This window comes from Plecotus auritus, assembly GCF_963455305.1.
Source record: "Plecotus auritus genome assembly, chromosome: 9".
Classification (NCBI taxonomy): Eukaryota; Metazoa; Chordata; class Mammalia; order Chiroptera; family Vespertilionidae; genus Plecotus; species Plecotus auritus.
Genome location: NC_137783.1, coordinates 17,839,317 through 17,860,496, shown reverse-complemented (window position 1 = coordinate 17,860,496; position 21,180 = coordinate 17,839,317). Strand labels below are relative to the sequence as shown.

The following is a 21,180-nucleotide window of genomic DNA, read 5'->3' as shown; positions in this document are numbered from 1 at the left end:
AACCAAAGGACTTGTATGCATACATATGAGCATAACCAATGGACACAGACTGGGGGTGAGGGGGGTAAGGAAGGTGAGCGGGGTGAGGGCATGTGCTGGGGGGTGGGGCGGGTGGGGAGAGGTCAAGGGGGGGAAGGGGAGACATATGTAATACTTAAAACAATAAAGAGTTTAAATTGAAAGAAAGTAAATTCAAAATGGATCATAGACCTAAATGTAAAATCTAAAATTATAAAACAGAGACATAGTATAATATCACTTGAAAGCAGACTGTGACAAGGTCAAGATACATACCATACACCCTAAAACAATCCCCAAAATAACACCAAAATGCTATAGCTAAAAAGACAACAAGAGATACTAAGTTAATTCAAAATGGATCATAGACCTAAATGTTAAATTTAAAATTATAAAACTTCTAGGAAAAAAAATAGAAAACTTTTGAGCTTTTGAATTCATCAAGATCCTTAATACCAATACCAAAAAGCCCCCACAACTGATAAAAGTTTTTTTGATAAATTAGATTCCACCACAATCGAAAAATTCTGCTCTTCAAAAGACACTGTTAAGAGAAGGAAAACCTGCCCTGGCTGGTTTGGCTCAGTGGATAGAGAGTCAGCCTGTGGAATGAGGGGTCCCAGGTTCAATTCCAGTCAAGGGCATGTACCTTGGTTGTGGGTGGGCATATCCCCAGTGGGAGGTGTGCAGGAGGCGGCTGATGGATGTTTCTCTCTCATGGATGTTTCTAGCTCTCTGTCTCTCTCCCTTCCTCTCTGTAAAAAAATCAATAAAATATTTTTTTAAAAAAAAGAGAGAGAGAGGACATGGCAGGGCTGGCAGCGCCTACATCAAGGGCATCAAACAGATCTTTGGCTATGGTGCACACTTATTTCAGGTCCAGCGGCAGGAGCTTCAGCCTGCCCGACACTTCAGTCCAGCCCTCACCTGACTGAGGCTTGACTCACAGGATTGCACCATTCCAACCACTAACTTGGGGCCATGAGCCCCTTCCCTTGCATATACCCTGGGTTTGTGCATGTTTTCTGTTGGGTGGGATCAGAGGGCAATTTCTCTTTTATGTATACATATGCTATATAAGCGTAATTTAAAAAGCAAACCAAAAAAAGGAAAAAATAAACTACAAAAAAGGAGCCAAGTTCTCAGCCTAAAGGAGCATACTTTTTAGTGGAAGAGTCACAGAGTAACCAAATATATAATACTAGAGGCATGGTGCAATAATTTATGCACCAGTGGTATCCCTTGGCCTGGCCTGTGGGATTGGGCTGAAAGTGGCTCTCCGGCATCCCCCAAGGTGTCCCAGACTGTGAGAGGGCACAGGCCAGGCCGAGGGACCCCACTGGTACACAATAGAGGTCGGGGAGAGACGCGGGAGGGTGGCCAGCTGGGGAGGGACTGCTAGAGGGCTCCAGGGTGTGTCTGGCCCATATCGCTCAGTCGCAATCGGCCGGACCCCAGCAGCAAGCTAATCTACCGGTCAGAGCGTCTGCCCCCTGGTGGTCAGTGCACGTCATAGCAAGCGGTTGAGCGGCCTTAGCATATCATTAGCATATTACGCTTTGATTGGTTGAACGGCTCACTGGTTGACTGGACACTTAGCATATTAGGCTTTTATTATATAGGAGGATTGTGTCAGGTAGTGACAGCTGGTATATAGTATGAATCAAATAAGTAAGGTGAGGAAATAAAGAATGACAGTTGGGGAGCCGGAGCCAGACCCCGACCCCCTTGGCCTTGCCACCCTCCGGGGCCAGGGCGGGCGCCCCCAAACCAAGACCAAGCAGGCGCCGCGCCCCTCCCGTCCCCACAGCCCCGTCAGACCCTGCTGCCGGCAACCTGAGGATGTTGTCTGTGTAGGGGATTATGTGAGCATTATCATTACAAAGATAAGAGAAAATCCCGTTGTGACGGCCAGAATCATGTTAGAGGTGCATTCTAGATTTACTTCGAATCCCTGAACTTGCAGGAGAGGAGATTCTGCAAGGGCACCAGACTCTGGCGCCTCCCACAGTCTGACCTCCTCCAAGGTGACGCAGGGGAAGGACACCCGCAGAAGCAGACTCGGACAAAGGCATGCATCTTCACACACATGCGCGGGCTTACGTGAACGCGCGTGCGCTCACGCGCATTGTCGCCCAGGACGTCGGCTGCACGAGTTGCCAGAAGACTAGTGGAAGCTCACACCAAGCACCTGAAATAACACCTTGGATGTTGTTTCTTTGGCCTTTAAGCTATTGAAACAATAGTACCTCCTGGGCGTGTTCTGCTCTGTTACTGGAGTGTGTTTCTGATCATCTGAATCTCAACCATGTTTTCAAACTGCTTGCAGAATATCATAAAAATTACAGACGCTCACCTTCTACATTCAGGATTATGCCACCGATTAATAAGAAATAAAAGGAGGTTTTTTGGAACTGTGCCAACATCCAGATTGCACAGGCGGGTTGTCATTACAGGCATTGGTTTAGTGACTCCTCTTGGTGTTGGAACTCAACTGCTGTGGGACCGTCTGATCCGAGGAGAGAGTGGAATTATTTCACTGGTTGGTGAGGAATATAAGAGTCTCCCTTGCAGTGTTGCTGCTTTTGTGCCAAGAGGTTGTGATGAAGGTCAGTTCAATGAACAAAACTTTGTGTCCAAATCAGATATCAAGTCCATGTCTTCCCCCACCATTATGGCCATTGGGGCTGCAGAGTTAGCCATGAAAGACTCTGACTGGCATCCTCAGTCAGAAGCTGATCAAGTGGCTACAGGTGTTGCAATTGGCATGGGAATGGTTCCTCTTGAAGTTGTTTCTGAAACTGCTTTGATGTTTCAGACAAAAGGTTACAATAAAGTCAGCCCATTCTTTATCCCTAAGATTCTGGTCAACATGGCAGCAGGCCAGGTCAGCATTCAATATAAACTCAGGGGCCCCAGTCATGCAGTATCTACAGCTCATGCTGTGGGAGACTCTTTTAGATTTATAGCCCATGGTGATGCTGATGTGATGGTGGCTGGAGGTACAGATTCCTGCATTAGCCCTTTATCTCTTGCTGGGTTTGCCAGAGCCCGTGCTCTGAGCACAAACCCTGATCCTAAGTTGGCATGTCGACCATTTCATCCAAAGAGAGATGGTTTTGTAATGGGAGAAGGTGCAGCTGTGCTGGTGCTGGAAGAACATGAACATGCTGTTCAAAGAGGAGCCCGGATCTATGCAGAAATTTTTGGCTATGGACTCTCAGGTGATGCTGGTCACATTACTGCCCCCGACTCCGAAGGGGAAGGTGCCTTAAGACATATGATTGCTGCTGTAAAGGATGCAAATGTACAGCCCGAAGAGATATCCTATGTCAATGCACATGCTACTTCCACACCACTAGGAGATGCTGCTGAAAACAAAGCTATAAAACATCTTTTCAAAGACCATGCACATGCCCTCGCCGTTCCCTCGACTAAGGGAGCCACTGGACATCTGCTGGGAGCTGCAGGGGCGGTTGAGGCAGCATTTCCTGCTCTGGCTTGTTATTATCAACAACTACCACCTACTTTAAACCTGGATTATACAGAACCAGAATTTGATCTCAATTATGTTCCACTGAAGGCACAGGAATATGAGGAGGTAATATTTGTTCAGAGGCCTGAGTAAAAATGAGGGAGTGATATATAAAATATCACAAACAATAAATCAACTCACCACAAGATTAGCATTATAAATCATGTTAATCTGTCTTATATAGTATGGTTTATATGAATATGAGTGATGTAGAACATTTAAAATATTTTATTCACTTAGGAAGTGAAAAGAACAAAATTATATTTTCATATAATGTTTCCATTAAAATGTTATCTCTCCTGTTGGGGAGAAGTAGATAAGCTGGAGGAAAACATTTACAAATCACACATCTGATATAAGGACTTGCACCCAGAATATATAAAGAACTCTCAAAATGCAGTAAGACAAACATCCAATTATTAAAAAATAGGCAAAAGATTTCAACAGATGCTTCATCAAAAAAGATATTTAGATGGCAAATAAGCACATGGAATGGTGCTCAACATCATTTATCATCAGGGCAATGCAAATTATAACCACAGTGAGATCCCACTACATGTCTATTAGAACATTCAACATTAAAAAGACTTGCTCTGACTGTTGTGGCTCAGTTGGCTGAGCGTCATCCCATGCACTGAAGTACTGCAGTTTTGAGTCCCAGTCAAGGCACGTGCCCAGATTGCAGGTTCAGTCCCCAGTGTGGTTTTGTGATGGAATCAATGTTTCTCTCACACATTGACCTTTCTCTCTCTCTCTTATTCGCCTTTTCCCTTCCTCTCTCTCCAAAAATCAATAAAAACATTAAAAAAAAAAAGACCGACCATGCCAAATGTGGTGAGGATACACAGCAACTAGAACTCTAATACACTGCTGATTAGTATATAAAAATGGGACAACACTTTGAAAAAATATTTGCCATTTCTTTAAGTTAAAATTTGTATCTATGTCCCAACCTTTCTACTCCTAAGTAATTATCCAAGAGAAATTAAAGCATCTTATCTAATAAAAGGGTAATATGCAAATTAACCATCACTCTATCACAAAGATGGTGGCGCCCAATCCTCTCAGCCCTGCGGGGGGTGTTGGGGGGGGGGGGAGAGGGTGGCCGCTGAGAGCGGGCAGCATGAGCGGCCCGGCGGAGTGCCTGCTTCGTCACCGCAGCAACGAGGCAAGCATCCACGCCTGGCCGTAGATGGGCCTCTGGCCAGGCCAGGGCGCAGATGGGCCTCTGGGCCGCGGAGAGACTCTGGGCAGCAGGCACAGAGCAGCCAGGCTCCGCAGAGAGCTACTGGCACACGGATTCGTGCGCAGAGCTACTAGCATTTATATAAAGACTTATAGACAAATATTCCATAGCAGCTTTGTAATTGTCAGAAACTGAAAACAACCCAAATGTCTTATGAACAGGTTAAAGGACCCATTGTGGTACTTCATAAAATAGAATACTACTATGCAATAAAAAGCAATTAACTACTGATATACAACCTAAATACCAAAATTATTCTGAGTGAAAGCAAAAAAAAAAAAAAAAAAAAAAAATGATCCCATTTACATAAAATTCTTAAAAATGCAAACTAATTTATAGTGACAGAAAACAGATCAGTGGTTGCCTGGGGTGGAACAGTGAGGCTGGGAAGGGCCCTAAGGAAACTTTGGGGGATATGTTCATTACCTTGATTATAGTGATTGTTTCACAGGTGTCTCCATATGTCAAAACTTACTGCACTTTCTAAATATGTGCAGATTGTTACACGTATTTATACTTCAATAAAACTATTTTTTAAAGTCAGGCTTTTTTTCCTCATTCCTAACAAATTAGAGGTAGTAATTACCCTAAGAGATTTCCCTCATTTTTAAAATTACTTTCTTCAAATTATTTGCAGGAAAAATTCAAAGTACTTTCTTGTATCATGGATTAAGAAAAATACCTTTTTTTTTTAAAGGTATTTTAAAAAAAATCCTCACCTGAGGATCTTTTTTCTATTAATTTTTTTTTTTTTTTTTTTTGAGACAGCCAAAGGGAGGAGAGGGTGAGAGGGAGAAAGAGAGAGAAAGAAACATCAATGTAAGAGAGACACATTGAGGTACATGCCCTTGACTGGGAATTGAACCCACGACTCTTAGGTCTGAGAGCCAATATTCTAATCACTGAGCCAAATCGGCCAGGGTAAAATAAATATATTTTATTTCAAAAATTCAACTTACAGTCTCAGCAAAGGTCACACAAAATTTTATTCAACTAAAAATATAAACATAATTAAACAACCGTATTATCACTGAAATGGGGTACACCAGTGGTCGGCAAACTGCAGCTCATGAGCCACATGCGGCTCGCAAGCCGCGGTTTTCCGCTCTGTTGACTAATGAATTTGCCAACCACTGCGGTACACAGTTATGTGAAGCTAAAGGGGTGAAATTTTCTTCAATCAGTATCTTCAAACAATTTCTCAAATGACAGTTTTCCTATTATTTTATCTAACACTAGAGGCCCTGTGCATGAAATTCGTGCACGGGGAGGGGGGTCCCCCTCAGCCCAGCCTGCACCCTCTCCAATCCAGGACCCTTAGGGGATGTCCGACTGCCAGTTGAGGCCCAATCTAAACCAGCAGTCAGACATCCTTCTCACAATCCTGGACTGCTGGCTCCTAATCACTCACCTGCCTACCTGCCTGATCGCCCCTAACTGTCCCCCCAGCCAGCCTGGTCACCCCTAACTGCCCCCCCTGCCAGCCTGGTCTCCCCCAACTGCCCCCCCTGCTGGCCTGGTCACCCCCAAATGCCCCCTCCCTGCTGGCCTGGTCGCTCCTAACTGTCCCCCCAGCCAGCCTGGTCACCCCTAACTGCCCCCCCCTGCCAGCCTGGTCTCCCCCAACTGCCCCCCCTGCTGGCCTGGTCACCCCCAACTGCCCCCCCCGCCGGCCTAGTCGCCCCTCACTGCCCCCCCTTCCAGCCTAATTGCCCCCAACTTCCCCCCCTGCCGGCCTGGTTGCCCCTAACTGCCCCCCCCAGCCTGGTCGCCTCTTACTGCCCCCCCTGCTGGCTTGGTCGCCCCCAACTGCCCTCCTCTGCTGGCCTGGTTGCCCCTAACTGCCCCCCCCGCCAGCCTGGTCGCCCCCAACTGCCCCCCTCCCGCCGGCCTGGTCACCTCTTACTGCCCCCCCTTCCAGCCTAATTGCCCCCAACTTCCCCCCCTGCTGGCTTGGTTGCCCCTAACTGCCCCCCCCCAGCCTGGTCGCCTCTTACTGCCCCCCCCTGCTGGCCTGGCCGCCCCCAAATGCCCTCCTCTGCTGGCCTGGATGCCGCTAACTGCCCCCCCCCGCCAGCCTGGTCGCCCCCAACTGCCCCCCTGCTGGCCTGGTCGCCCCCAACTGCCCCCCCTGCCGGCCTGGTCGCTCCTAACTGCCCCCCCCCAGCCTGGTCGCCTCTTACTGCCCCCCCCCTGCTGGCCTGGCCGCCCCCAAATGCCCTCCTCTGCTGGCCTGGTTGCCGCTAACTGCCCCCCCCCCGCCAGTCTGGTTGCCCCCAACTGCCCCACTGCTGGCCTGGTTGCCCCCAACTGCCCCCCCCCCCCCCCCGGCCTGGTCACCCCTCACAGCCCCCCCACCAGCCTGGTCGCCCCATGCAGTCTGCTGTTCAGTTGTTGGTCATCCCTCACTAACACCCCTGCCAGCTTGGTTGGCCCACGCAGCCTGCTTGTTCAGTTGTTTGGACGTCCCTCACTAACCCCCCTGCCGGCCTGGTTGTAGGTAGCCATCTTGTGAGGGTGTGAGGGTTAATTTGCAATTACCTCTTTATTATATAGGATGTCTTAACATTATTATGACAGACTTTTGAACTCTATCCAGAAACAGTCTATCTAATACTTAACTATATTTCATAGTAACAATAAAATTAAATAGTTCCAAAAAGTAAACATTTCACTTGTCACCTGTTTACAGTGTCAAGCTTAAGAGTAGTTTTTCGATAAGTACAGCAGCAGCTAATATTAAATAAAAAGCTCTAATTTTAATTCCTTTCAAACAATAGTGGTACATGGTACAATTAGATAATTCTGTTTCCTTATAAAATATCCAGCATGCAAAGTAGTTGTACCTGAAAAGTAACAACTGAAATAAACTCTTAAGCATTTTAAATATTATAGTCTCACACTTTAAAAATACTTCACAGGCAAAACATACAGTTTCCTTCACTAGTATCACCTTCCCCCAAAGAAAGGGAAACCAGCTGCCCCAACAGCTCCAGGCAACTGCTAAAAACAGGAAGCAAGAGTAACTGAAACTGTGGGGTAAGCCTGGTTATTAGCAACCTGTTTCAGGTCACATCAGCAATTCACTTGGAAAGAAGTGAGTAGCACTTAAATATATATTAAAGGCCTATCATCAGGCAAAGTGTTTAATACACATGGCAGTTTGAATCACGTATTCATTTTTCTGTTTGTTTTAGTGACCCAAATATATTTAATTAGCATTGAAATATCCTCTTCTCCAAAGCTCAAAGCCCTAACAGAATATATTTTGGCATTATCATGCCGTTGTGGTTTAGACAAATTTTTTTTTTAGTAACATCCCGTTGGGAAAACTTTTGAACATGTATCTCCAATATAGTATGTGCATTATTAAACAAACACACAGAAATTTATAGAGGATGAGCTAAAAAGTCATGTTTTCTTCACCCTGGAGAAGTACTGATCTGATTTTCTCAATACCTTTGGCTATGGGGAGGCCCTACCAAATATTCAATTTTCAATGGAATTAAGTGTGTCAATATAGATAATAAAATGATACCAGTAAGTAAATATGAACTCAGTGTTTTACTAAACTTCATTGGAATTTATTTTGTGAAATATAAAGCTTGGAATTTATAAATTTTATAATCAACCATTCTCATTCTAAGAACACTGAACACTGCTTTGAAACAAATTTCTTTTTAAGTCTTTATTGTTGAAAGTATTACATATGTCCCCATTTTCCCCCCATTGACCCCTTTTAGCCCATCCTCCACCTCATTTGAAACAAATTTTGAATCGTTTCTTCAAACTTTCTCACCAACCTGAAATTTCTTTTTTTTAATTGATCTTTTTTTATTGATTTCAGAGAAGAGATAGAAACATCAATGATGAAGAGAATCATTGATTGGCTGCTTCTTACAGGTCCCCAGAGGGAATGAGCCAGCAACCCAGGTATGTGCCCTGACCAGGAATCAAACCATGACCTCATGGTTCATAGGTCAACCCAATGCTCAACCACTGAGGTCAGTAGGGGCTTAATTGATTTTTTTAAGAGAGAAAGGAAGGAGGGTGTGGGAGGGAGAAATGGAGGGAAGGTAAGAGCAAGGGCGACAGGAGAGAGAGAAAAACATAGATTTTGTTGTTCCACTTACATATGCATTCGTTGGCTGATTCTTGTATGTACCCTGATGGATGGAACCAACTGAGCTACCTGGCCAGGGCTTATTTTGGTTTTCATAAATACAACTTTAATTGCATATTACACATAATAAAAAAGTTAACTTCAGGGGTGAGGAACATCTGGCCCACAGGGAATCATTTGATCTGGCCCTGGGGTTAGGGTTAGGGTTAGGGCTGAGTTAATTAAATGTTTGACCAAATATAGCAGTCTAATTTTTAGGCTGATAATTTTGTGTGGTCCTCGAATTATGTTATAAATATCCAAATAGCCCTTGGCAGAAAAAAGGTTCCCAACCCTGGTTTACTTTATGGAAGAAGAATAGTTAAAGCTATCTCCTCCATTTGCATGCCTGGTAGCATACTAAGTAGGCACATTTTTACACAAAGTCCTTGATAACCTTAGTCCTTGACACATGAGTAAATAGTTTTAAGCAGTTCATGACAAAGGGGTTTTGTTCATTTTTCATGTTTCTATTCTCATTGAGTTCTTTTTTTTCTTCAATGATTTAAATATGTTTTTATTGATTTTAGAGAGAGGGAGAGGGGGAGAGAAACATGAATGTGAGAGAAACATTGACCAGCTGCCTCCTTCACACACCTGATAGGGGACCAAACCAGAAAGCCAGGCATGTGCCCCAATTGGGATCAAACTGGCAACCTTTAGGTGTACTGGATGACACTCAACCAACTGAGCCATACTAGGTTCAGAGTTCTTTATGTAATTTGCCTCACGTTGTACTATAACATTCCTATCAAAGGCCAACTTCAGTTTGCACATCAAGTGATGCAGAAGGCTAACAAATTTAAATTAATAAAATCATACTTATCTACCCACACATATCACTTGCTATTCTTACCCTTTTTCTTTTTTGCACATTAACACTTCCAGACGTAATATATTTGACAGTGTGCGCACTGTTAGTCCCTTTCTCTAAGTTAGAAGCTCCAAGAGGGTGAGGCTTACTGTGTTTGCTATTAGACATCCCCAGTTCTTGAACAGTCTGCTACACATTGGCAGAAATAAATGAATTCAAACCTCTAGACTTGAGCTCTATGCCTTTCAGAAGCTATTTCTGTGTAAGCCTAAAAATGCAAAAATATTGTACAAGTTCCTTTTAATGCTCTAAATGAATCTTTGTGAAATCCTACTCTTGGTTCAGAAATGCCTAAGATTCTTGGCTTGATTAACGTAATATGTTGCTAATGTTTTAACATCAGGCCTTCAAACAAAAAGTTCCTTGTAGACTGGTGGAAAATAAAACTGAGAAACCTTGTCAAGTGAGAAACGCAGTACCTGTTGCCTTGACAATTTGTTTTTCTTCTTCAAGCAAAACATGCTCCAATCTCTAATCTGAAACTGCGATTAGAAAAATATACATTTCCATTTTCCTAAGGTTTCAAAATTATACAAAAAAGACCTGAACTTATGTTCTCCTGAACATTCTACTGCTGTTACTCCTAGAATTCCATTCTCTGCCATACCACACAGAATGCTACTTATCTGTTCTACATCAACATATTAAGGTCGTTTCTAAAGAAATGTTTTGAGTAATGTCAGACCTTCAGTAACAAGGCTACTGACACAAAGGAATAAGAGAGCACGTAAAGAAAACATTTTAAAAGACTGGGCTTGAAGATATGTAGTATGCCATTTATTTTTTCGAAATATTGCTATAATTAACTAAGGTCTTTCAAAAGCATAAAGGTAACAGAGCTAGTTTTTACATTCAGCCAATATATAATTTGTGCCTTTAGTAATGATTCTTGAATATTCTTTTAAAAAGCAGGTAAAAAATTCTGCTTTAGCCCTGGCTGATTTGGCTCAGTGGATAGGGAGTCGGCCTGTGGACTGAAGTGTCCCAGGTTCGATTCCGGCTAAGGGCACATACCTAGGTTGCAGGTTCCTTCCCAGTCCGGGCCCTGGTCAGGGCTCGTGCAGGAGGCAACCAATCGATGTGTTTCTCTCACATCGGTGTTTCTCTCTGTCTTTCCCTCTCTCTGAAAATCAATGAGAAAAAAAATCCTCGGGTGAGGATAAAAAAAAAAATTCTGCTTTATATTTAAAAGAACTCATTCTCTCTTACCAAATAAGCTTCTACTCACCATTCAAATTTATTTTAACTGTTATCTTTCCTCTTACAAAATAGAGAGAGAGAGAAATCAGAAAGACAGAAATAATCACCACAGTATTTCCACCTTTTCCTGGCAAAAATTCAGGAATAGGCATGCATACAATGCCTTAATAATGCTAAAATAATAATAGCTAACATTTATTGAGCAGTCACTTCTTTTCATGTGTTATTCTAAGCACTATACATATTTTATCCAATTGACCTCACAACAGTATGAATTAGGTACTACTATCGTCATTATACAAAGAAGGAAACAGTATAGGGAAGTTAAATAACTTAACCAAGGTCATAAAATTATACTTGAAATGAAGTGTGCAGATTCTGGAGCTATACTGTGTGGGTTCAAACCTGGCTCCAGCACTAATGAGCTCTATGACTAAACAAATTATAAAATCACTTCAGTTTCTTCCACTCCAAAATGGTCAGATTCAATGCATCAATAAGTGCAAGATGCTAAGTATAGTGGCTGACACATAGTACTTAATAAATTATTTATAATGCTAGAGCCCACATTGTTTAATACTGCAACCTCTGCACAATACAGTACTTGATGTTTGGAGGAATGTTATAATAGCTTTCTACTTTCAGAGTCACAACCTCAGAGTACCTAAAAGGTGCCAAAAAGCAGGTAAAAAATTTACACAATTTTACACGTTTTTTTCATGACAATCTCATTATTCTAAATCTAATGTCCTATTTGTAGGTGTTTTTTCCCTGACATCTCCTAGTTCCACATAAAATTACCTCATCAAACCTACCATAGAATAAATAATTCAAGGCTAAAAATATGGCATTTACTGATTTCTGATTTGTAAAAAAAAACTGTTTACTCTCCAAGTTACAGCTTGGTCTTATTTATACCATACCACTTAAACTCATAGATATAGCTTAAAATTCTTACAATGTTGATACAGAATGTTTGAGCTGTATCTTTTAGCTGATTTACTTAGCAGCTCTAAAACACAAACCTAGAGATACACATGTCTAACTAGATTCTAACATGACTAGTTAAGAAAAAAAGATTGCCAAATGTTTTCCAAGGATAACTAGTAAAACACATGAAATACTCATCTTTATAGGCAAATTACTTTACTTATTTATTGCATTCCTCACCCAAAGATATGTTTCCATTGATCCTTAGGGAGGAAGGAGGAGAGAGAAAAACATCCATGTGAAATTGATCGGCTGCCTCCTGTACAGGCCCCAGCTGGGAATTGAACCCACAACCTTTTGGTGCACAGGACCATGCTCCAACCAACTGAGCAATCCAGCCAGGGCTAGGCAAATTTTAAAAAATACTGTAGAGTAATGGAAATTTGTAGGGTAAAACATTTAAACTATAATAAATAAATCTAAATTGTTATCTTCTACACTGTTTGGCCCAAGTTTAGAACCTAACATAAGCTGTCCTCTCCTTATGAACTTACAGAGAGCAATTTTATGACAAACACAATGACAGAAAAGAATGTGTGTAACACAGCCCTGGCTGATGTGGAGTGTTGTCCTGTACACTGAAAGGTTGTGGGTTCGATTCCTAGTCAGGGTACATACCTGGGTTGTGAGTTTGGTCCCTGATTGGGGCACATATAGAAGGCAACAGATCAATTTCTCTCTCTCTCTCTCTCTCTCTCTCTCTCTCTCTCTCTCTCTCTCTCTCTCTCTCCCCCTCTTTCTATTTTTTTTTTTAAAGAAGAGTGATCCTTTTATTTATTTTTATTTATTTATTTCAGAGAGGAAGGGAGAGGGAGAAATAGAAACATCAATGATTAGAGAGAATCATTGATTTGCTGCCTCCTGCATGCCCCCCTCTGGGGATCAAGCCCACAACCTGAACATGTGCCCTTCACTGGAATCGAACCCGGGACCCCTCAGTCTGCAAGCTGACGCACTATACACTGAGCCAAACCAGCTAGAGACCCTCCCCTCCCCTTCTCCCTCCCCCTCCCCCCTCTCTTTCCCTCCCCCTGCCCCCTAAAATAAACATATCCTTGAGGGAAGATTAAAAAAAAATGTGGAAAACATGCTAAATGAACCATATTAAAAGATAGGTTTATATATGCTGTTATTTCTTAGCCTAACTATGAAAAGCTAAACCATTAAACTTTTAGAAGAAAATAGAGATGAACAGTCTTATGACATCAAGGTAGGTAAGACTTTTAAAAATATTTTATTGATTTTTAGAGAGAGAGAAAGGAAGAGGGAGAGAGATACATCAATGTGAAAGGAAAACATGGACCCACCCCCTACTGGGAGTTGAACAGGCAACCTTTCAGCACATGGGATGACTCCCAACCGAGCCACACCAGCCAGGGCAGGGGAAGACTTTCTTGGATAAAAGACAACACAAACCATAAAAAAAAGATGGAAAAATTTGGCTATACTAAAATTTAAAACATATTCCAGCCAAAACATTCCATCTGAACCAAAACATGAAGAAATGATGAGACATATCCAAATTGAGAGACATTCTACAAGACAACTGGCCTGGGCTCTTCAAATATATCAATATTATGCAAACAAAAAAGCTGGGGACTTTTTGTGGGTTGAAAGTAACTAAAAGGACATGGGAACTAAATGCAATTCATGATCTATGACTAGATTCTGGACTAGGGATGGAGCTGGAGAACAGTTATAAAGGTCATTATTGGGACCACTGAGAAATTTTCAATATGCACTGGATATTAAATAAAGTTGCATCCATATTAAATGAGATAATTGTATTATAGTTTTGTAGGAATCCTTGTTCTTAGGATATTCAAGTAAATTTTTTTTTTAATCCTCACCTGAGGATATTTTTTCCATTTATTTCCAGTGAGAGTAGAAGGGAGGGAGGAGGGGAGGAGAGAATCATGGACTTAAGAGAGGCACACACACATCGATTTGTTGCCTCAACCAGGGCTGGGGAACTTGCAAGCCAACTGAGGTACTGCCTTTTATTGGGAATTGAAATCATGACCCTTTAGACCACAAGCCAACATTCTAACCACTGAGCGAACCCAGCCAGGGTTATTCAAGTAAATCTTTTGAGGTCTGAAGTGCATGGTGTCTGCAACTTGCTTTTAAATGGTTCAGAAAAAAAGCCCTGGCCAGGAGGCTCAGCTGATTGGAGCATTGTCCCCTACACCAAAAAGGTTACAGGTTCGATTCCTGGTCAGGGCACATACAGAGATTACATCGATGTTTCTCTTTCCTTTTCCCTCCCTCTCTCCAAAATCAATAAATATATCCTTGAGTGAGGATTTTTTTAAAAATGGTTCAGGAAAAAAAATGTAGATATGAAAGATAAAGTCAATGTGGCAAAATGTTAACAACTGGAGAGTCCAAATGAAAGGTATAAGGTATATTATTACAGTTTTCTATAGGAGTAAAATTTTTCACATAAAAAGTTTAAATGAAAATGTAAAACCTCTGCACAACAAAAAGTAAAGAGAAACCATATAGCAAGAAGATATTTGCAATACCATAACTAAGAGAGGATTAATATAAAGAGAGCTACAAACCAATGATAGAAAAGCAAACAAGCCAACAGAAAAAAAGAATGGATATAACAAATTTGCAGAAAAATACACCTTAAAATAAATGAATGTAAAGAAGTTCAACCCACTTATAATCAGTTAATAGCAAATTAAAATGAAATTTAATTTTGTTTTAAAAATTAAAAGTCTGACAATATCAATGTTTGTAAGGCACATGGCAAAATGGGACTCTGGCAACCTAATGAGAATTTTGTATTTAGTATTTTGGAAAACAATTTAGCATTATGTAATAAAGTTGAGAATCCTTTTACCCTACACCTAAGAATTCCCTAGGTATAGAATTCTCTCTCACACATGTAAACAAGATGACACAGCCAAGAATGTTTATTACAGCACTATTAATGACAGAAAAAAAAAAGTCAGGAATACCTAAATATCCATAAAAAAACTTATTTATTCGTATAATGTAATATTACAGAGCAATAAAAAATGAACTAAAGATACATCTATCAACATAGATATATATCAAAAACATCATTAAACAAAAAAGCAAGTTGCAGAATCACATGCATAGTGTATTAAACAAGAATATATGCACTTTTATGGATACCGTATATACACTGAGTGGACAGATTATTATGATCTCTGAACACATAATAATCTGGCCACTCAGTGGATATCCTATATAATAAAAGGCTAATATGCAAATTGTCCCCTCGACAAGGAGTTTGACCAGCAGGCAGGCCAGCCAACTGCCCATGTCCTCTCCCCCTGGCCAGGCTGCCCAGGACCCCACCCAAGCACGAATTCATGCACCGGGCCTCTATACACACACATACACACACACACACACACACACACACACACACACACAGAGTGGCCAGATTATTATGCGTTCAGAGATCATAATAATCTGGCCACTCAGTGTACATATTATGGGAATAATAATTCCTGAATTCATGACAGTGTTTACTGCTAGGAGAGGGCAAGAGAGGAAAATAGGATAGCAAAGATTCATACAGGCTCAACTGATCTGTAATGTTATCCCTTTAAAAAAAGTAGATAAATCCCTTCCCACAATTAGGAAATGGGAAGAAAAAAAAACACATAAACTAAATATGATGGTGGGGAGGGCAGGGGAGGGGGACGGAACAAAATGCAGAGGGAGAGAAAGCTCACGAACAGGAACAATGTGGTGACTGCTGAGGGGATGAGGAGCAGGGGAAAATATATGGGGGGGGAGAAAATATATAGGGGGAATAAATGGTAATGGACGGAGACTTGACTTGGGGTGATAAACACACAAATACAGTGTACAAATGATGTGTTGTAGAATTGTGCACCTGAAATCTGTTTAATTTTGTTAACCAGTGTCACCCCAATAAATTCAATAAAAAGAGAAAAAAAAGTAAATAAATATGATGATCTATAATTATACTAACATTACATTATTTTCTATATGTTTGAAATATTTCATATATTTTTTAAAAAATTTAACTTTTGGGGAGAAACCAAGATGGTGGCATAGGTAAACACCTAAACTGCTGCCTCGCACAACAATTTCAAAACTACAACTAAAAGACAGAACGGACACCATCCAGAACCACAGGAAAGCTGGCTGAGTGAAAATTCTACAACTAGAAGGAAAAAGAAAAGCTCACAGAGAATTGGAGGTACGGCAAAGGGGCTTTGTGCGCGCAGAGAGGAAGGGCGGCTGAGAGCCTGGCTGACTTTCTCTGGCGGAAGGGGGAAGGAAGCCTCCGACCGCACTGAACCCCAGTTCTGACTGCACTGAACCCCAGTTCCGGGCAAACCCCTGGGGACCCACGCTCTTACGGGGGGAGTCTGGACTCTCGGGCGGAGACTCGAGCTGGGAAAGGCAGAAGTCTGAAGGCGCACGCGGGCCAGTGCGCACAAAGGCTGCGGAGGTTGCCACAGGCTTTCCCTAGTGGAAGGGAGTCAGAGGATCCTGACTCCACTGAGCCCCAGTTCTGACTGCAGTGAACCCCAGTTCCAGGCGAGCCCCTGGGGACCCACGCTCTTGTGGGGGGAGTCTGGACTCTCGGGCGGAGACTCGGGAGCCGGGGAAGGCGGAGGACTGAAAGCGCACATGCGCGCAAGGGCAAGGCTGACAGGAAGCCAAGACTGAGACTCCACCCCATCCAAGCTGAGCACAGAGGCTATTGCAATTTGGCAAGTCTAATCCTATAAGGCTGTCTCCAGCACCGAACTTCTCCCAGCATAGACACAGCTGATCCTTACAGCCAACTGGCCCGGAGGTCAATTCTTCCCAGTGATACCAACAACAATAAAGACTTAATTACAACAAGGCTGTACACACAGTCCACAAAGGGGTGCACCAAGAGTGTCCACCTCAGGTTAACTGGGGAAGCAGACCCACTGGGCCATATTGGAAACCTAGCACAAATATCTACCTTACCAACTCAGGGAATCAGTGAAAATGCGGGGTCAAAGAATCAGATCACAAACGAAAGAAATGGAGGAAAACAAACGACTGGATATAGAATTCAAAACCACGGTGATAAGACTTTTAAAGAATATCCTAGAAAAGGCCGATAAATATAACGAGACCCTCGAAGATATGAAAAAGGACCAACTAGAAATTAAACATACACTGACTGAAATAAAAAATATTATACAGAGACCCAGAAACAGAATAGAGGAACACAAGAATCAAGTCAAAGAATTGAAATACAAAGAAGCAAAAAACACTCAACCGAAAAAGCAAAAAGAAAAAAAAAAAATCCAAAAAGTTGAAGGTAATGTAAGAAGACTCTGGGACAACTTCAAGCATACCAACATCAGAATTATGGGGGTGCCAGAAGAAGAGAGAGAGCAAGATACTGAAAACCTATTTGAAGAAATAATGACTGAAAACTTCCCCCACCTGGTGAAAGAAATAGACTTACAAGTCCAGGAAGCCCACAGAACCCCAAACAAAAGGAATCCAAAGAGGACCACACCAAGACACATCATAATTAAAATGCCAAGAGCAAAAGACAAAGAGAGAATATTAAAAGCAGCAAGAGAAAAACAGTTAATTACCTACAAGGGAGCACCCATACGACTGTCAGCTGACTTCTCAACAGAAACTATGCAGGCCAGACGGGAGTGGCAAGAAATTTTCAATGTGATGAATAGCAAGAACCTACAACCAAGATTACTCTACCCAGCAAAGCTATCATTCAGAATTGAAGGGCAGATAAAGAGCTTCACAGATAAGAAAAAGCTGAAGGAGTTCATCACCACCAAACCAGTATTATATGAAATGCTGAAAGGTATTCTTAAAGAAGAGGAAGAAGAAAAAAGTAAAGAGAAAAATTATGAACAACAAATACATATCTATCAACAAGCGAACCTAAAAATCAAGTGAATTAAAAACCTGAGGAGCAGAATAATCTGGTGAATATAATAGAATCAGGGGCATAGAAAGGGAGTGGACTGATAATTCTCAGGGGGAAAGGGGTATGGGGGGTTCATGAATAGACTGGACAAAAATCATACACCTATGGATGAGGACAGTGTGGGGGAGGTAAGGGCAGAAGGTGGGGTGGGAAATGGGTGGAGGGGAGCTATGGGGGGAAAAAGGAGAAATAATTGTAATAATCTGAATAAAGATTTATTTAAAAAAAATTTAACTTTTTGGTGGCTGTGAAGCTGGGGAGATAGGGAGAGGCTGATTTCGATCTCATTGTCCTCCTAGCCCTCCGACCATCATCTAAATGCCCTCAATAAAACAGTTTGACACCCCCCCCCAATAAGATAAAATTAAATAACATAAATTAAAACATTAGAGAAACCTCATTAAAATGACCAAGGAACTTTTAAAAACATAATATTCCACTTAACATTTGAAATGGAAACCTACCCAACAAATTTAAACTTACTGATACATATACAGTCTTCACTTTACAAACAGACCCTGACATAGCACATTTTTTCATCTCACCCTCTTAATAATGCTTCCCAACCAAGAAATACCAACAAAATGTAGAAAAAAATAATTCAACACTCTCCAAATTAATCTAATCCTTTTGATTCTGTATTCTGCCTAAAAAGGGGGTAGCTTTGCATTTTTATTGGTTTGCTGCTCCAGCTGTTTTCCACAAAATAGAAAAAGCAGCCACTGCAAACTCGGGTAACCAATCAAAGAATGCAATCAAATTTCAAATGGTTGTGTCAAGTGACAAGGACTTTAGCACTCCAAAATAATTTGCTATCAACTTCCTTAAATCTAATAACTTTTTTAGGCCTGAACGGAAAACACACACACACAGCCACACAAAATACCAACTATTCACAAAAAGAGTTATCTTACTTCATTAATTCTGCTCTAACTGCAAGAAATTCACGTAGACAGAATATCTTGTAAACAGTTTACCAAAATTTCTCTAACCAGCTCTATCATACTATTACTATACCAAACCCTTTATCATTAACCCCTCAATACATCTTTTGAATCTTCTCCTTACGCTCATGTGCCACCTTCTGTATGTTCTCCCTGATTCTACCAACCTACAATAATCTCTCCACTCTGTACCAAAAAATAGTAATAGCTAACATGTACAGAGAATTTAATGTATGCCAGTATTGCTTCGATGGAATTATCCCACTTAATATATAAAACCCTGTGAAATTTGTTCTATTTTTCCTGTTTTCATGGTAAGTGAAACTGAATAAGACTTGCTAAGGTTAAGTCCTCCAAGGTTGCATGCATGTTAAGTGACAAGACGGGTCTCAAACCTGGATTCCAAAATCCATGCCCTGAAACATTCCTGATGCTATCTCCTACGTTTACTACTCACATGTCACTTAACATATTCCCTGTGATATTTAACATTTGTGTTCATAGATGTTGTCTAAACAGCTCAAAATACTACATTCATTCAAAAAAATTTATTGAGAGCCTATATGCCAAGCATTGTTGACTTCCAGGCATAAAAGCATGCTAGAAAGCCTCCCAGTGGTCGGCAAACTCAGTCAACAGAGCCAAATATCAACAGTACAACTATTGAAACTGCTTTTGAGAGCCAAATTTTTTAAACTTAAACTTCTTCTAACGCCACTTCTTCAAAATAGACTCGCCCAGGCCGTGGTATTTTGTGGAAGAACCACACTCAAGGGGCCAAAGAGCTGCATGTGGCTCCCGAGCCGCAGTTTGCCGACCACGGCTCTATACAAATAAAAAAGAGATAAATTTTCTAGATACATGGGCATCCCAGAAATATGGGTAACTGCTAAATTAATAATGATATGAATATAGCAATTATAACTGCATAAAAACTATGTTTAGATAAACAGGAAAAGAGTATAATTATAAGTCATATGATAAAGTTGGTTTTTTTAACTACTTCAGTGAATTAAGCTTTTAGATATGAGTTAAGTAACAAAAAGACATTAAAAAACACACCACAGGTTTTGTGTGTGGTTTCTTTCACCATAACACTGTTGAAATAACCTACAGATGATTATTCCTCCTAACATTCCACTGTAACTTGGCTTTCTTTAGGTATATACACCTGATATCACTATAATTTGGCTTGCAGATCCTGTAAGTAAATAGTATCTTTGTAAATCCTCCTACAATTATAAACTTTTGGGAACTTGCAGCTGATTGTAAATTTTCATACAATGGAATTAAATCTTAGAACTGAATGAAACCTTGCAGAACATATCCTTCAGCCCTCTTACTTTACAGATTGATTACTAACTTCTAAAGTCAAATTTCTGGATTAATGAGGATTATACAGCAATGCAATGAAATGTAGTGGCTTATATTGCAACAGAAATGCATTTTGGCCCTGGCCTGATAGCTCAGTTGGCTAGAGCATCCTCCCCATATGCCAAGGTTGTAGGTACCACTCCCCATATGCCAAGGTTGCGGGTTCCATTTCTGATCAAGGGCACATACAGGAATCAACCAATGAGTGCATGGATAGGTGGAACAACAAATATAAGTTTCTCAACTTCCCCTCTCCCCGGTTGTCCTTTCTCATAAATTAAATTAATTAAGTAATGCATTTCAGTCTGTGTGTGCTACCATCTGCCTAGCATGTTGAGTTTATTTTAATTGCTAACTAGCTGTGTCTTCTTTAACCTCTCCCGGCCTGGATGCCTTCATTAGGAGATCTATTGTTGAAGTGTGATGGTAAATATTTAAAAGACCTCAACAATATTAAGTTGCCACGGTAAAGGGCACTGTTTCAACATTCTCTCTTTCACATTATAGCTAGCAGCGTTTGCATCCGTTGCCTTAAGAGACAAAATCAAGTGTACAGACATGAAGAACCTGTCCGCACCACGACGCGCGCGCGCGCACACACACACACACCCCACCTAAAATGGTGACTAGTCATTGCAGAGCACTGCACTTCACAACTCTCCAACACAACGGCCAAAAGACGAAAACGTGGGGGGGGGAAATAAATCTGACACCAGCTCTACCTACTGCTTTTAAAAGCTTGAGGCCTACTGGAGTCAAAACCCCAAAACGCTCTTACAAATAATGGTTCAGGCCTCAGATCTGCATCTCGCTCTCAGCTCTCGGCTTCTGGGGTCTCCAGGAAGGAAAGGAATAGACCGCCACTTAAC

The 21,180-nt window shown here is 41.5% G+C and overlaps 2 protein-coding genes across 11 annotated transcripts in view; one reads left to right on the top strand and one right to left on the bottom strand.

Moving 5' to 3' along the window:
* Positions 1 to 21,180, bottom strand: part of NT5C2 (5'-nucleotidase, cytosolic II) — a 146,212-nt gene that overhangs the window by 73,017 nt on the left and 52,015 nt on the right. The window contains exon 2 of one of the 10 annotated variants that reach the window (XM_080640945.1): positions 668 to 773. The exons of the other annotated variants lie outside the window; for them this stretch is intronic. The gene's annotated coding sequence lies outside the window, so the exon portion shown is untranslated. The remainder of the gene's footprint in view (positions 1 to 667; positions 774 to 21,180) is intronic. 10 annotated transcript variants of the gene reach the window in all.
* LOC308257696 (3-oxoacyl-[acyl-carrier-protein] synthase, mitochondrial-like) lies at positions 2,327 to 3,646 on the top strand (the record flags this gene model as incomplete). The annotated part of the gene is made up of 1 exon (XM_080687825.1): positions 2,327 to 3,646. The coding sequence occupies one exon, from the start codon at positions 2,327 to 2,329 to the stop codon at positions 3,644 to 3,646; it is 1,320 nt and encodes a 439-aa protein (XP_080543951.1).